This window comes from Mycteria americana, chromosome 24, assembly GCF_035582795.1.
Source record: "Mycteria americana isolate JAX WOST 10 ecotype Jacksonville Zoo and Gardens chromosome 24, USCA_MyAme_1.0, whole genome shotgun sequence".
Lineage (NCBI taxonomy): Eukaryota > Metazoa > Chordata > Aves > Ciconiiformes > Ciconiidae > Mycteria > Mycteria americana.
In genome coordinates, this window is record NC_134388.1 from 1,105,477 (window position 1) to 1,119,085 (window position 13,609).

The 13,609-nt window shown below is 66.1% G+C and overlaps 3 protein-coding genes across 8 annotated transcripts in view; 1 reads left to right on the forward strand and 2 right to left on the reverse strand.

Moving 5' to 3' along the window:
• HMG20B (high mobility group 20B) overlaps positions 1-13,609 on the reverse strand; it is a 149,005-nt gene that overhangs the window by 62,288 nt on the left and 73,108 nt on the right. The gene's annotated exons all lie outside the window — the stretch shown is intronic.
• On the forward strand, positions 921-1,634 carry SMIM24 (small integral membrane protein 24). Its single transcript, XM_075524553.1, has 2 exons — positions 921-1,309; positions 1,520-1,634. The coding sequence occupies exons 1-2, from the start codon at positions 921-923 to the stop codon at positions 1,611-1,613; spliced, it is 483 nt and encodes a 160-aa protein (XP_075380668.1). The 3' UTR covers positions 1,614-1,634.
• Positions 4,441-13,609, reverse strand: part of NFIC (nuclear factor I C) — a 46,414-nt gene continuing 37,245 nt past the window's right edge. For 2 of the 6 annotated variants that reach the window (XM_075524300.1, XM_075524299.1), the window contains exons 9-11: positions 12,314-12,473; positions 10,592-10,677; positions 4,441-8,484 (exon numbers count right to left, since the gene is read on the reverse strand). In XM_075524300.1, the coding sequence (XP_075380415.1) occupies positions 8,431-8,484; positions 10,592-10,677; positions 12,314-12,473 (300 nt within the window). In that variant the 3' untranslated portion in view covers positions 4,441-8,430. Of the gene's footprint in view, positions 8,547-10,591; positions 10,678-12,313; positions 12,474-13,609 lie in introns of all 6 variants that reach the window. The other 4 variants (XM_075524302.1, XM_075524304.1, XM_075524303.1 and 1 more) reach the window with 4 other exon arrangements.

Consider the following 13,609-nt stretch of genomic DNA (forward strand, 5'->3'; position numbering starts at 1 on the left):
GGGACGGGGCAGCAGGCAGGGTGGGCACTCCTCCGCGCATCTGCCCACCCGTCTGTCCCTCCACCCACCCACCCGTCTGTCCTTCCATCCATCCACCCATCCATCCAGCTACCCACCCGTCCCTCCCTCCACCCACCCACCCATCCGTCTGTCCCTCCATCCATTCACCCACCCCGGGGGTGGACCCCAGCCCTGGGCACGGGGCTGCCGCCGTGGTCCCCGAGGTGGTGGCTGCTGGGTGCCGCAGGGTGCTGGTGGCTGAGGCGGGGGAGAGGTGCCACCTCCCAAGGGTTACGGGAGCCGCGTTGCCATGGCACTTGGTGGCACTTGTCCTCTTGAGCCCAATAAAAGCCGCCCACTGACCCCGGGTGCAGAGAGCGGCGCCTGCGCTCGGCCCCAGCGGCAGCGTGGGAGAGAGCCCACCTCGGGGTGCAGGATCCGGCCGTGCCCCAGCCCTCCGCCCGCCTCCACCCGAAAATGCTGAGGGCCTCGCAGCTCCTCTCGCTCCTGGTCCTGCTCGTCCTCGCCACCACTGCCCAGGGACAGGCCGGTAGGTGCCCCCGCGGCCCCCCCGTACTCCTGCGCCCCAGGGTGCCCTGGAGGGGTGGCTGTGCCCACCCCGGGGCATCGGATCAGCTCCTGGGAGATGTTCCCAGTAGGACCAGTCTGTCCTAGTGCCCCGGCAGCAACCATTTTGGGGGCAGAGCAGAAAGATTTGGGGGCACCTGCCTGCTGTCCCCAGTGCTCCCCACCGTGCCGGGCAGCCCTGTGCTCTCCCGGGGACGGGTTGCTGTGTCGGGGGTGGCTTCCTCGGCACCCAAGGGACAGTGGGGCGGGGGTGGAGATGAGCGCCTGCCAATGTCCCCTGGTGTCCCCAGCGTTCCCCTGTGCCGGGCTTGGCACAATCGAGACCCTGTGCCATGGGATGGGGGGTCCTGAAGCCGTCCCCATCCCCATCCCCGTCCCCGTCCCCCTCCCCCTGCCGTGCAGGCACCGGTCCCAAGGAGCTGCAGCCCTGGCTCATCAGCCTCACGGCCGTCGTCGTCTTCCTCTTCATCGTCTTCGTGCTCCTGCTCGCCAACCGGCTCTGGCAGATCAGGATGCGCAGGTGGGCCGGTGCGGCGGGGCCGCATCCTGCGCCCGCCTCGGTGGGGGCTGCCGGCCCAGGGGGGCCACGGCGTGCAGCCATGCCCGAGGCTGGGAGCGGGGTGCGGCGGGGCGGGGCCGGGCCCGGCTCCGGGCCCCGCTCAGCCCCTCTCTCCCCCCGCAGGCAGCAGGGCGGGCTCCGGGAGAGCCGGCGGACTGACAGGTACCGCGGGCCCGGGCGCTGCGGGGCGGGCACCGGGCCCACCCCGACCGGGCCTCGGTTCCCCCTCGGGGACGGCCACACGCCGGCGGTGCCGTGTGTGGCCCCGTGTGCCCTCGGCATGGCCGAAGGCGACGGTGACGCCCCCGGGGAGCGGGCCAGGGCTGCCCCGTCGCGGGCGGCCAGGCCTCGCTGACGCCTCCCTCCCGGCAGGCCGGAGCACGCCGGCTGCGCCAACCCGGCGGCCGAGAAGGACGGCGACGAGGAGAGCGACGGCGAGGAGCAGAGCAAGGCCACGTCCTTCTGAGGCGGTGGCCGTCCCCCGCCCCCCCGCTGCCCGACCCTGCGGACCCCCGGCCGGGCACCGCGCCCTCAGCCCCGTCCGCGGGGCGCGGATCCGCGCCGGGTTTTGCGGGGCGGCCGCGGGGCGGGAGGTTGCCGCCACGGCCCCGGCTGCCGCCAAGACCCGGCGTGGATCGGCCGCCCGCCGGGGGGGGGGGTCGGGGAGGGCGGCGGCCGGGGACGGGAGCAGGGCCCCCCCCCGCACCCCCCAGCCCTGGGCCGGCGGCGGGTCCCGCCGTGGGGGGGCGGTGGAGCCCCCGGCTGTACCCCAGTAAAGGTCCCCAGACCGTCCCAGCGTCGAGTGTCTGGTGTCACCGTGCCGGGGATGGGGCCGTCCGGTGGCCGCCGCGGGGTTCCGCACCCCCCAGGATGGGGCCCGCGGCGCAGCCTCGCCGCCCCCGAGGGTGCTGGGTGCGGGGGCACCCCTGGGTGCCACCGGGACAGGGGACAATGGCGGGTTCCTGGCATGCGACGAGCTGCCAGGCCTCAGCGACCTCGGCACGGCCGAGATCCGGTGTCCGGCCTTGCCGCTGCCTCCTGACCCGGGCGTCCCGGCGTGCTTGGGCCCGACGGGTGTCACGGGGGCCTGGGGCCCTCCTGGGGGGGCGTCCGGCCTCGGCACCCCCGGCTGTCCTGAGCAGCTCCTCGGGACTGGGACGATGGGGACTGCAGGGGTGACGCACAGCTTCGGCCAGCGATGTCATATGGGTGAGGGCAATGATGTCACGTGCATGAGGTGGTGATGTCACGAGGACAAGGTCTTGATGCAGAGGAGGTGGCGGCAGCGCCTCGTCCCCATGCGAGCCCACGGCTGCACCCACCCGTGTCCCTGTCCTGGCGTGTCCCCTTTGCGCCTGCCCCGGCCCTGCCTCCCTGCCACCCCACGGCCCCCGAGCGGGGCTGCGGGTGCACCCCGGGGTGCTGCTGCTCCCGGCTCAGCCACCCTCCTCATCTGGGCCAAGAGCACCCATGGGTGGCGGCCCCCCTCTGGGCTGATGGGCACCCATTGCCCGGCACAGCTCTGCCCCAGTACACCCCAGTACACCCCAGTACACCCCAGTGTCCCCCCCAGCTGGGACACCCAGTTCCTCCCCAGGCTGGGCGCCGTGCCTCAGTTTCCCCCGGGGGCAGTGAAGGAAGGGCGGAGGCGGGCTGGAGTTGAAGCATAGCTTGTTTAATTTTTATACATTTTTTTTTTTGTCTTTTTTTTTTTCCTTTTCTTTCTTTTATCTTTTTTTTGTGTGTCAGTTTTTTGTTTTTTGTTTTTTTCTTCTTTTTTGTCTCTTTTTCTCTTTTTTGCATAGGGGAGGGGGGGGAAAAAACAACCAAAAAAAAAAAAAAACCCCCGACAAAAAAGAACCCCAAAACAAAACAAAAGAAAACAAAACAAAAAAAGAAAACAAAAAAAACCCCAAAATCCATAGTCACGGTCAGTAACTGGTATGTAGGCAGGAGCGGCGGCTATCGGTAATGGCTGCGTACAATGGTATAATCAAATATCGTGAAGCACCAGGGAGGCGAGCGGGGGGCTCGGGGGGTCATGCAGGGCCGGGGGGGGACACAGCCGGGGGGGGGTCCCGGCCCCGGCTCGCGGCCCTGGTGCGCTCGGCGGGTGTGTAACGGCTGCGGCAAGCGAGAAGCGAGAATCCGGCTAACTAGTAAAATATAACTGCGAGGGAGGGGGCACCCACCCGACGCCCCGCGGGGCGGGGAGGGGGGACCCCCCGAAAAGGCGGGCGAGGGCAGCCGGCGGCGCGGAGGCACTGCGGCGGGATTTTTGGTATGGGTGTGAGTCGTGGTCCTGCCGGCTGCCGCCTCGACGCCTTTTTGGGGCGGTTTCTCTCCTTTTGCCGCTCTTTGCCCGGGGGCGGGTCCGTGTTCCCCCCTCCCCCGTCTCCACCTCTGCTCCCGCCTGCCCGCAGGCATCGCGCGGGGCACCCATGGGTGCTGCTGCGTGGGGGCACCCACGGGTGCTGCCCGCCCCAGCCGGCGGCGGGAGCCCGGGGGACAGAAAGCAGCAATTCCAAACTCATAGTACAAAAAAAAAAGAAACAAAACAACAACGAACAAGACATATATATATATATAGGGGTTTATATATATATATATATTCCTTTGCGCTTTAAAGTACCTTAACTGTGTGTCGGCCCGCAGGGACCCGCGCCCACCTCCAGCCCCTGCAGCCCCATATATATATATGTGGAGAGAGAGAGATATATATATATGTACAGGTTATTCTTTTTTTTATTTATAGGTCACAAGGACTATTTTTAATTCATTTTTTTAAGCCGACGAGCCCGACTAAAAACCCTCTAGGAGAGACTGTAGTGCATGAAACCCCCGCGGGAGCCCCGGGCGCGGTGATTGTCGAGCGGACCCCCCACGTCCCCATCCTGCTGGGGACCCCCCGGAGCACCCCCATGATGGGGCCCCCCCCGCCTTGTGCCCACCCCGACTGTGGCCACCGAGCCCAGAGGCCGCGGGGGGATAAAAAAGAAGGGAGAACGATTAAAAAAATAAAAATAATAAAAATTAGTGGTCGTCCCCCCTGTCCCCGCGCGGCCGGTGCCCCCCGGGGAGGGGCCGGGGGCAGTTTGCATATTCCCTTTGGGCAGAGCCGGGGGGGGCGGCCCCGGGGCGGTGGGGGTCGGGGGGAGCAGTGCAAAGACCCCGGGGGCAGTGGGGGCTCCCCGGCCCCCCAAGGGAAAGCCCCCGGCCCGACCCCCCCCCCCCGCTGCCACCCTCCGGGCTGGGGGGCGTCGAGTTGATTATTTTTTGCCTTTTTTTTAACATGTTTTAAGGTGCTTTTCTTGCCGAGGGCGGGTTTTGGGGGGGCTGCTGCCGCAGCCCGGCCAGACGTGCTGCGGGCCCCGGGGGGTAAAGGCAGCAAAGGGGGGGGACCCCAGCCGGTGCCCCCGTGGGGCCGGGGGCTTCCTCGGGGCGGGGGGGCCCAGGCCCGAGGGGCGCCAGCGCCCCTCGCCTCCCCCCAGGCCCCACGCGTGCCGGGGGGCTGGACGGGGGCTGCCCCGGGTGCCCCCCGCTCCCTCCCTCCGCCGGCTGTCACTCTGGTCACTGCTGAGAAATGCTTTTTTTAATTTTTTTTTTTTTTTTTTTTGCTTTGAGCTGATCCTTTTCTAGCCTGAAACCCCTTTTTGTGGCTTTTTTTCTTTTTTTTTCAATTTTCTTTTTTTTTTTTTAAATTCTATTTTTTTAATTTATCTTCCCCCGACTGGACGCTAACCTCCCGCTCCCCGCGTTGCATTGTCCTTGCAGAAATCAATACTGCACCTTGCATAAAGAAGAGTCTCCCAAGGATGTTCCCCCGCCCTGTGGGCCCCCCACCAAACCGCAGCGGTGGGCGAGACCCCGGCGGGACGTGACCCCCCCCATCCCCCACTAATACTTTTGGACACACACAAAAAAAATTTAAAAATTTAAAAAAATGCTGACGACGACGTTTCTTCATTACAAAGCAGCAGCGACGCGCGGTGCCACCCGCCCATCGGTGTCACGACCCGCGCCAGTCCTCAGCCTCAGGGGGTTGGGGGGGGGGTGTCTCTCTCTCCGGCCGGCGGGACGCTTGGGTTTTAAGGCAAATTCTGGATTTTTGGGGGTGTCGGGACCCGCTCGGCGGTTGGCACAGCAGGGAATAGGCAAAGTGATGGTGAGAGGGGACCTCCTGCCGGGACTTGGCCCGTTCCCTGCTGTGCCAGCCGGACCCCCGGAGGTGAAGCCGGGGGGGGGATGGAGGTGGGGAGGGGGCTGCGACCCCCCTGACACCAGCCCTGGGGGGGGCACAGCTACATTCACACGGTTCCATTCCTGTCACGAGAGCAGCTGGGCTCAGCCCTCCCGGCCCTGTGCCCCACAGAAAACCAATTAAAAATGGGGGGGTCCCCCAAGGGGGGGGGGTGGGATGCTGTGGCCCCCCCATAAGGGCTCAGCTATGGGGGTGTCCATCCCTGGTCCTCCCTGCGGGGACCCCGACCGCATCCTCGTCCATCCTGCCGCGCCCGGACGCCTGGGTTCCCCCGAGCGTTACGGGGGGGGCCTCTGACCCGGGGGGGGTCCCTGCCGCCTCCCGCCTCGCTGCCTTTGGTTGCTGTAAGCAGAAAAACAAAATAAACCCCCCAAAAGGGAAGAAAAAATAAGAGAGGCAAAGCAAAGGGTGGCCGGACCCCCCCCACCAGGCCCCCCTGGCCGGACCCCCCTCGCCGGCGCAGCCGAGCGGCTATTGCATATTCCGGTGTGTTGGCGCAGAGGATGCATCGGTATTACCAACTGGAAGACGTTTCCGAGGGGGAAAATTGGTTAAAAAATAATAATAATAGAGAGAAAAGGGACTTTTCCGGCCGAGAAGAAGCCATGCAGGAGGCGAGGGGGGGGCGGCCGCCCCCGGCCCCCCCGGCCCCCCGGGAGCCCCGGGCATGCAGCGACTCCCTCGCACTGATATCGGGTCCGGTAATACTTAGTCTTCGAAGGCAAGGCACATCATGTGGTATAAAATTTCGTGCAAATTAGGAAAACATGGATTTTTTTTTTTTCTTGTGTTTTTTTTTTTTTACGGCTTTTTTTTTCTTTTATACAGAATTTTTTTTTTTTTTTCCTCTTTTTTTTTTTTTCTCTTTTGCTGAAGGGGGAAGGTAGAGCCGGTTAATACAGTCTGCCATGCACAGCATCAGCCATCCGCGGCTGGGTTGAGCCAGGTCACCAGATCCTGTTAAAGCACCATGCAGTTTATTTGTCTTTTTTTTTTTGTCTTTTTCTTTTTTTTCATGTGTTTCTTTTCTCAGATCTTTAAAAAAAAACAGGTTTCCCTCTCCGCCAAGCGCTTTTTTTGTTGGTTTTTTTTTTTTTTTTTCCTTTTTTTCGTGGGTTTTCTCCTTTTCTTGTCCTTTTTGATTATTTTTTTGTCTCCCGGGATTTCCTGCGTCAGCCCTTTCCCCAGTGCTGCACCGCGGGCGGGCAGGATCCGGCCTCGCTGTGCCGTCCCGGGGGGGTGGGAAGCGGGGCGGATCGGGGGGCCAGTGGATGGGGGATGCGATGCCGGTGGTCCACAGGGCAGCTCTGCGTGCCAGGGGAGGGGGCCAGGTGGGTGGCAGCGGTGGCCTCGGTGACGTCCCCTGCTCCTGGACATCCCACGGTGGCTTCTCTCCGTCATCACCCGTGGGGTGTCCCCTGGGGCACGGGCTCCCTGGAGTCCCTTTGGGGACACGCCTGGGACCAGCCTCCTCCATGACTGCCACTGTCTTGCTGGAGACGCTGGGTGCCTTCGTCATCTTCCTCCTCCTCGCCTTGGCCGCCATGTGGGTCCCTCTGCTCTAAGGCACTGCCACGTCCCCGTGTCCCCTTCCTGGCCACGCCACCATCGTGCGGGACGGGGATGGCCGGGTGCTTCCTCCAGCGCTGCCCCCGGCCGGGGGCTCCTCCGGGGGTCCCGGGACCCCTCCCCGCCGCAGTTCAGGCACTTGACGCGGGGCTGGGGGCTCCGTGGGGCTGGCTCTGCCCTCGCCCTTGCTCGGGCTCCTTTTCTCCATCCTTTTGTATTAAAAAAAAAAAAAAAAACCCAAAAAACCCCAAACCAGCCGTCCCGGCAAGCCAGTGCCGGGGGCTCCGTCTCCTCCTCCTCCTCTTCCTCCTCCTTCTCCTCCTTTTTTGTGATTTTTTTTTTCTTTTTTTTCTTTTCTTTTCTTTTCTTTTCTTTTTTTTTTTGACTATTCCCTCTTAAAAGTGCATTTCCTACAAAATGTGCAACACGAGCGCACCCTCTCCTCGCCATCCACCTGGTACCTGTCCACAGGAATGCATAGCTCAGACACACGGACGCACGCCCCGCCACGGCCCCGCAGATCCCCCCCGGCGCAGGGACACGCAGGGGGACACAGGGACACACGTTGGGGACACGTGGGGACAGGGCCGGTGCATGCCGGGGCGCGAGGAAGGCATTGCAGAGAGACGGTGACCGGTGCCCCGGCCTGATGGTGGCAGCCCGGGTCCCACAGGAGCCGTGGTGGGGGCGTCCCCACGCCGTGTCCCCGTGGGAATCGGGGTGCCACCGCTGCCGTGACCGTCTCCAGCTGTGCCCATGCACCCTCCGTGGCCATGAGCCCCCTCCTCCTGTGACACCCGCTCATGCCAAGCTGAGCAGGCCACCGTGCCACCGTGTCACCGCATCACCGTGTCACCGCATCACCGTGTCACCGCAGCATGGCGTTGCCCATCCCCGAGGCGCTTTCACGGCACGGAGCACCACATCGCCCCGACGGCGAGCGCGGCCGCATCCGTCGGGAACCGGCGGCAAGAGGCGTCCCCCCACCCCGCCGCGCCCCACCCGGCCCCGGGGCTCCCCGAGAGTCTGCGTGGGGCCGGGGGGGGCGGGGGGTTTGATCTTTTCTACTCACATAGAAGCAAGAATGAGAGAGTCAAGAGCCGTTTGCATATCCGACCCTCCGGCGAGCAGCCGGCAGGGCTCTGGCGCCGCAGCCCCGCTGCCGCTCCGGGAGGCATCGCTGGCACGAGTTGTGTCAGGTCTCGGCGCGGCGCCGGCCGACGGGGCAAATAATAGTGTTTTTTTTTCTTTTTTTTCTGTTTCTTTGTTTTCTGGCGCATCGCCGCAGGGGGGGAAGGTCCTCCTGGGATGGGTTGTTGTTTTGTTTGTATTTTTTTTTCCTTTTTAAAAAAGTTTGACCCTTTTCTTTCTTCCTTTCCCTCGCTCTTTCCTTCGGGTGTGGGTTTTGCTTGTCGTCGTCGTCATCGTCGTCGTGAGTCCGCGCTCTCCGTCGTCACCGCAAGGCTGGGCCTGGTGCTCGGGGACGGGGATGTTCCTCTGGGGGTGCCTAAAGCAGAGGAGAAGGGAGGCGAAGGGGCGGCACGGCGGCGGTTATCCCAGGTACCAGGACTGCCGGGAGAGAAGAGAGAGGCTGGCGTTAGTTCTCTGCGCCATGGAGCCACTCTGTCCCCCCGGCGTGTCCCCCCCCCGAGACAGCTGTCCCCACACTGTCACCCTGCTCGGCTCGCCTTGCTGCCCCGCACGGGGCTGGCGTCCCCATTCCTGCACTGAGTTTGTCAGTCCTCTGCGCCGGGGCCACCCACGTCCCCCTTGGTGGCTGGTCCCTCTGCACCTCCACGGCAAAGGCACCTAGGGAACGGTCCCACTTGGGGACAGTAGGGGGGTGGCAGGGCTGGGGACCTCACGGGGTGGCCCCTTGCCACCCTCCCATTTCCCGCCCCCCCCAGCCCCAAGTTCAAGTTCGTCCCCGATTACCTCATGTCTGGTTTCCGTTGGCAACGAGACAGCTCGGGGCCGCAGCTTCCCTTAACCCTTCCCGCCCCGCCACACATGACCCGAGAGCAGCAGGTCTCAGCTACGCCTCCCAGGCATGCGGGACACCACTTTGTTTCCCCGTGCCTCAGTTTCCCCCTGCAGAGCATCCTTGAGCCCTGGGAAGGCTCCCAGAGCATGAGCAGACACACACGTACAGGGACAGGGACCCTGGGGTCCTGGGGCTGTGAGCGGCTGTGACCCCCGGGGGGGATGGGGGGTGCCGGGACCCCGGCACTGTGCTCCCCTGGCGCCGCCCCGTGTCTCCTCTTTAGGGACCCAAAGGCCTGGGGGTGCCCACCCCACTGGGCTCTGCCCACGTGTAGGATTGGGGAAACTGAGGCAGGGTGGGGGGCTGTGGTCAGAGCTGGGTCCCCAGTGTTTGCCCCCTGCTACAGCACAGCACCCTTGGCTGTCCCAGCTCACGGTCCCCGAGTGCTTGCACCCTGGCACAGCACAGCACCCTTGGGTGCCCTAAGGCACAGCTCATGGTCCCCGAGTGCTTGCACCCTGGCGAAGCACAGCACCTTTGGGTGCCCCACAGTACGGCTCAGCACCCTGAGTACTCGCCCCCAGCGGGTGCAGCACCCCAGGGTGCCCCTGGCACAGCACCATCCGCACACCCATCCCGCTGCCCCGGCACTGGCGTCACCTGCCGGGCAGGGCTGCAGCCTCCCAAAGCCACCCCTGCTGGGACCGCTGAGGCCGGCCAACTCGTATCACAAGTGAGGCAAGGTGCTAGCACTCCTGCCCTGGCCCCGTGGCACTGCCCACAGCGCTGGTGCCGGCTCACGAACTACCAGTTAAAAAACACCCAGGACTAATGAAAAGCCCCCGGAAAGGCGCACGCCACATCCCGCTGCGGCTGGAGCAGCCGGCGGGCACAGTCGGGCGAGAGCAGGGTGCCCATGTTCACCCGGAGAGGGGGCACACGGCCCCGGTGCCCCCTGTTCGGGGATGCTGTGGGCACCTGGGCAGCCTCGCTCCAGACCCGGGGCACAGCTGGAGCCTGGCAAGAGGAGGGCAAGGTGCCAGGCGTGGGCACAGCAGTGACCTCCCTCTACCCTTGGGGACCCTTGGTGGCCCTGAGCCACCAGCAGCGCCCAAGGCCCTGGCACAGGGCACCGACTGGTGATGCCCATGCTAGGGATGCCATGGCGGCAATGCCCACGGCAGTCATGCCCACAGCAGCGATGCCCACGGTGGCAATGCCCACGGCAGTGATGCCACGGTGGCAATGCCCGCAGTGGCGATGCCCACGGTGGCAATACCTATGGCAGCAATGCCACTGCAGCAATGCCACGGCAGCGATGCCCACGACGGCGGTGCCTGCAACGGCCATGCCCATGGTGGCGATGCCCATGGCAGTGATGCCACGCGGTGGTGTTGATGCCCATCACGGCAACGGCCGCGGCGGCCATGGCGGCAGCGCCCACGGTGGCAATACCACGGCAGCGATGCCACGGTGGGGATGCCCATATCAGCAACGCCATGGCAGCGATACCCACGACGGCGATGCCCGCAACAGCCACGCCCACGGCGGCGATGCCCACGGCGATGCCACGGCGGCGGTGCCCGGGGTGAGGGCAGCAGGGTCCCCCCAGCAGCATCCCCGCTCTCACCTGTGCCTGATAGATACTCCCAGGATCCCTTGGTCCTAATCCCACGAAGGAACGGTTCGCAGGGGGCGTGCCTGGTGCAGAGTAGGCTGGGGAACAAACGAGAGCTCGTTAACGGGGCTGCCGGCGGCACCGCCATCGTCCCCCCCGGGGCCAAGCCCGGCCCGCTCCCTGGCGCTGCTGGGACGGGCGTCCCGGGCACCCGGAGCTGGCGGCTGGGCGACGTTCCTGGCTGCGCCCCGGCAGCAGGCGAGCGGAGTCCAGGGATGCTGCGCCCAGGCGGTGGGGCCCGTGCCTGTGCCCGGCTGGAGGGGCGACGGCGGGCTGGAGGGGTGCAGGTGCAGGCGCAGACGGGTGCTCCCCTGCCGTGCCACCGCTGCAGCTTCCCGAGCAGAGCCGCTGCGGGGCGAGTGCGACGGGAGCCACCAGCTCCACTCGGCCACGTCCCCCCGCTGCCACCTCCACCCCCCGCCCGGGGTCCAGCAGCGGGACCCCCGGCCCCGCTGCGCTCCGGGACTCAGCCCCTTTGGAGGCAGGGTGCTGCCGGGGGGCTCGGAGCCAGCTGGCCTCCGCGCCCCTCGGGGACAGCCAGCGTCCCCTGCGCACATCCTTCCCCGAGCCCGGGGGGGACTGGCACTGTCCAGTTCCTCCCCGTGGCCGCGGCCCTGTCACCGTCCGGGCCACACCACCCCGAGCTCTCCCCTCCAGATCGGCCAGGCTCTGATTTCTTCACGCCACATAACCTTGACACCCGCCAGCCGGCGGCACCCAGCAGTGTCCTGTCCCCCGGGGACGGTGCCCCCGGGCAGGGCGTGACGCTGTGGGGACATGGCAGCCTCTCGATGTACCAGGAGGTGTCCCATGGGTACAGGGGGACAGGGACAGGCACAACCCCCTCACGGAGTGCGGCGATGGCACAGCGTCCCACCACTGCGGCACATGCCCCGATGCCAGCCTGGGGACGACGCCAGCATCTCCCCTGTGTGGCGCCGGGCCCAGTGCCCCAAAATCCTCCTAGCTAAGGTGCTGAAGCCGAAGCCCCCCGAGGTGGAGCGGAGGGGGATGAGCTTGTCAGCCACCGCTGCTAACGAAGGCCCCCCAGGCGACTCCCTCCAAGGGCTCCGGGGGGCCTGCACGCAGTCCTCGCAGCCGCGTTGCTTCACAGCCCCCGACCAGATCGGGGTCCCCAGCACTGGGGACCCCCGTGGCAGCGAGAGGACAGCAGCCCCGTGCGGCGCAGCCAGGCACGCTGCCCCCAGCCCCAGCGCCGCACCCATGTGCCTGGTCCCCACGTCACTGGCAGCACCGCTGCTGCTGGCCAGTGGGGAAACTGAGGCACGGAGAGGCAACAGCCTCCCCCACAAGCCCTGCCTGCACTGGGGGGGTTTGGGCAGGACATCGGCTTGGGGGAGCCCTGTCGCGGCTCCGCTCCCGCTCCCCCGGCTGTCTCAGAGGGACGCAGCGCTCGGGCCGGTCCCTGGGACCAGCGCGGGACCCCCCGGCTTGGGGGACACAGCAGCCGCCTGCCCAAACCCTGCCCGCTCCGACCTGCCTGAGACCCAGCAAACTCATTGTGTGCCGGCTGCCGCCCTCTCCCCGGCTGCGGGGAGGCCACCTCCGCCAACATCCCCCCAGCAGCACTGAGATGGGGACGACCCTGGGGGGGCTGCGAGAGGAGGGGGCCGGCCGGGCCGGGGAGAGGGGTGGGCGCCGCAGGGTGCTTACTGGGTGATGTCGGTGAGGTCGTCCCTCCCTCGGTAGTTGTCGTGGTGGATTTGGTGTCAGGAGAGACGGCCAAGCGGGGCATGCCGGGGGGAGGTGGCGGCGCCAGCATCTGCGTGGGCAGGTAGTGGCTGGGCACTTTCACTTGACCACTTCCATTTAACTGGGGACACAACACAGACAGAAAAACAAACAGCACAAGCCATTAGGAAGCACGCGCAGCACCGGCAAAGCCGGCCCGGTGAGCCCCCGGTGCCGCCTGGCATGGGCGCAGAGCATCCCTCACCGCTGACACGAGTTTGTTGGGTCTCAGAGCAGCCCTGAACGGTCGGCGCCGGCGACAGGGAAATCACGGCAGTGCAGGGAGGTTCGGGGTGGGCTGGGGGGGCCATGCCCCGTGGCGGCGCATGCCAGAGCCGGGGCGCCGTGCCCCCCTCTCCGCGGCGGCGGGAGGCCTTTGCAGCGCTCACTGCGGGGAAGGGGCACCCCGCGGCGGCGGCGAGGCGCCGGCCTTCAAAGGCTCCTGTACCAGCTCCCTGCGCCCGACCCGGTGGGGGGCTGCTCCGAATCCGGCCTTCGCCAGCCCGGCACTGAGCCGCGGCACGGGGGAAGAGCGGCCGTGTCCCTCACCCTGGCATCAGGCCTCACCAGCCAGGGGCAGCAGGCGAGTGCCGGGCAGAGCTCAGAGGGGCTCCCCGAGAGCCTCTGCATCTGGGGGGCAGAGCAGGGGTGCGGGGCACAGGAGGGCACGGAGGGGGGATTGCGGCCACCCACGGCCCCCGGCTTTGGGTACGAAGGGAGCCTAGGGGGGTGGGCGCGCGGGGTGCTGGGCGCACAGGGTGATGTTTGTGCAGGGTGCTGCGTGCACGGGGTGCTGGGTGTGCGGGGTGCTGGTTGCATGGGGTGCTGGGTGTGTGGGGTGCTGGGTGTGCAGGGTGATGCTTGCATGGGGTGCTGGGTGTGCTGGGTGTGCGGGGTGCTGGTTGCATGGGGTGCTGGGTGGGGGGTGCTGGGTGTGCAGGGTGATGCTTGCATGGGGTGCTGGGTGTGCAGGGTGCTGGGTGTGCGGGGTGCTGGTTGCATGGGGTGCTGGGTGGGGGGTGCATGGGGTGCTGGGTGAGCAGGTTGCTGGGTACAAGGGGTGCTGGGTGTGCAAGGTGCTGGGTGCATAGGGTGCTGGGTGTGTGGGGCAAGGGAAGGCACACAGCAGCACGGTGTGGCCCTGCCCCCCCCCCCGTGGGGATGCTGGGGGACACGGCGCAGTGGCGGGGCCGACGGGTCACCAGCCGGCTGCACGGG

What these genes read in the sequence shown, in the direction of transcription:
- SMIM24 (XM_075524553.1), top strand. Translation starts at nt 921, where the DNA reads ATGGGATGGGGGGTCCTGAAGCCGTCCCCATCCCCATCCCCGTCCCCG. An exon ending in GAGAGCCGGCGGACTGACAG is followed by an intron (nt 1,310 to 1,519) that starts GTACCGCGGGCC and finishes CCCTCCCGGCAG; the next exon opens with GCCGGAGCACGCCGGCTGCG.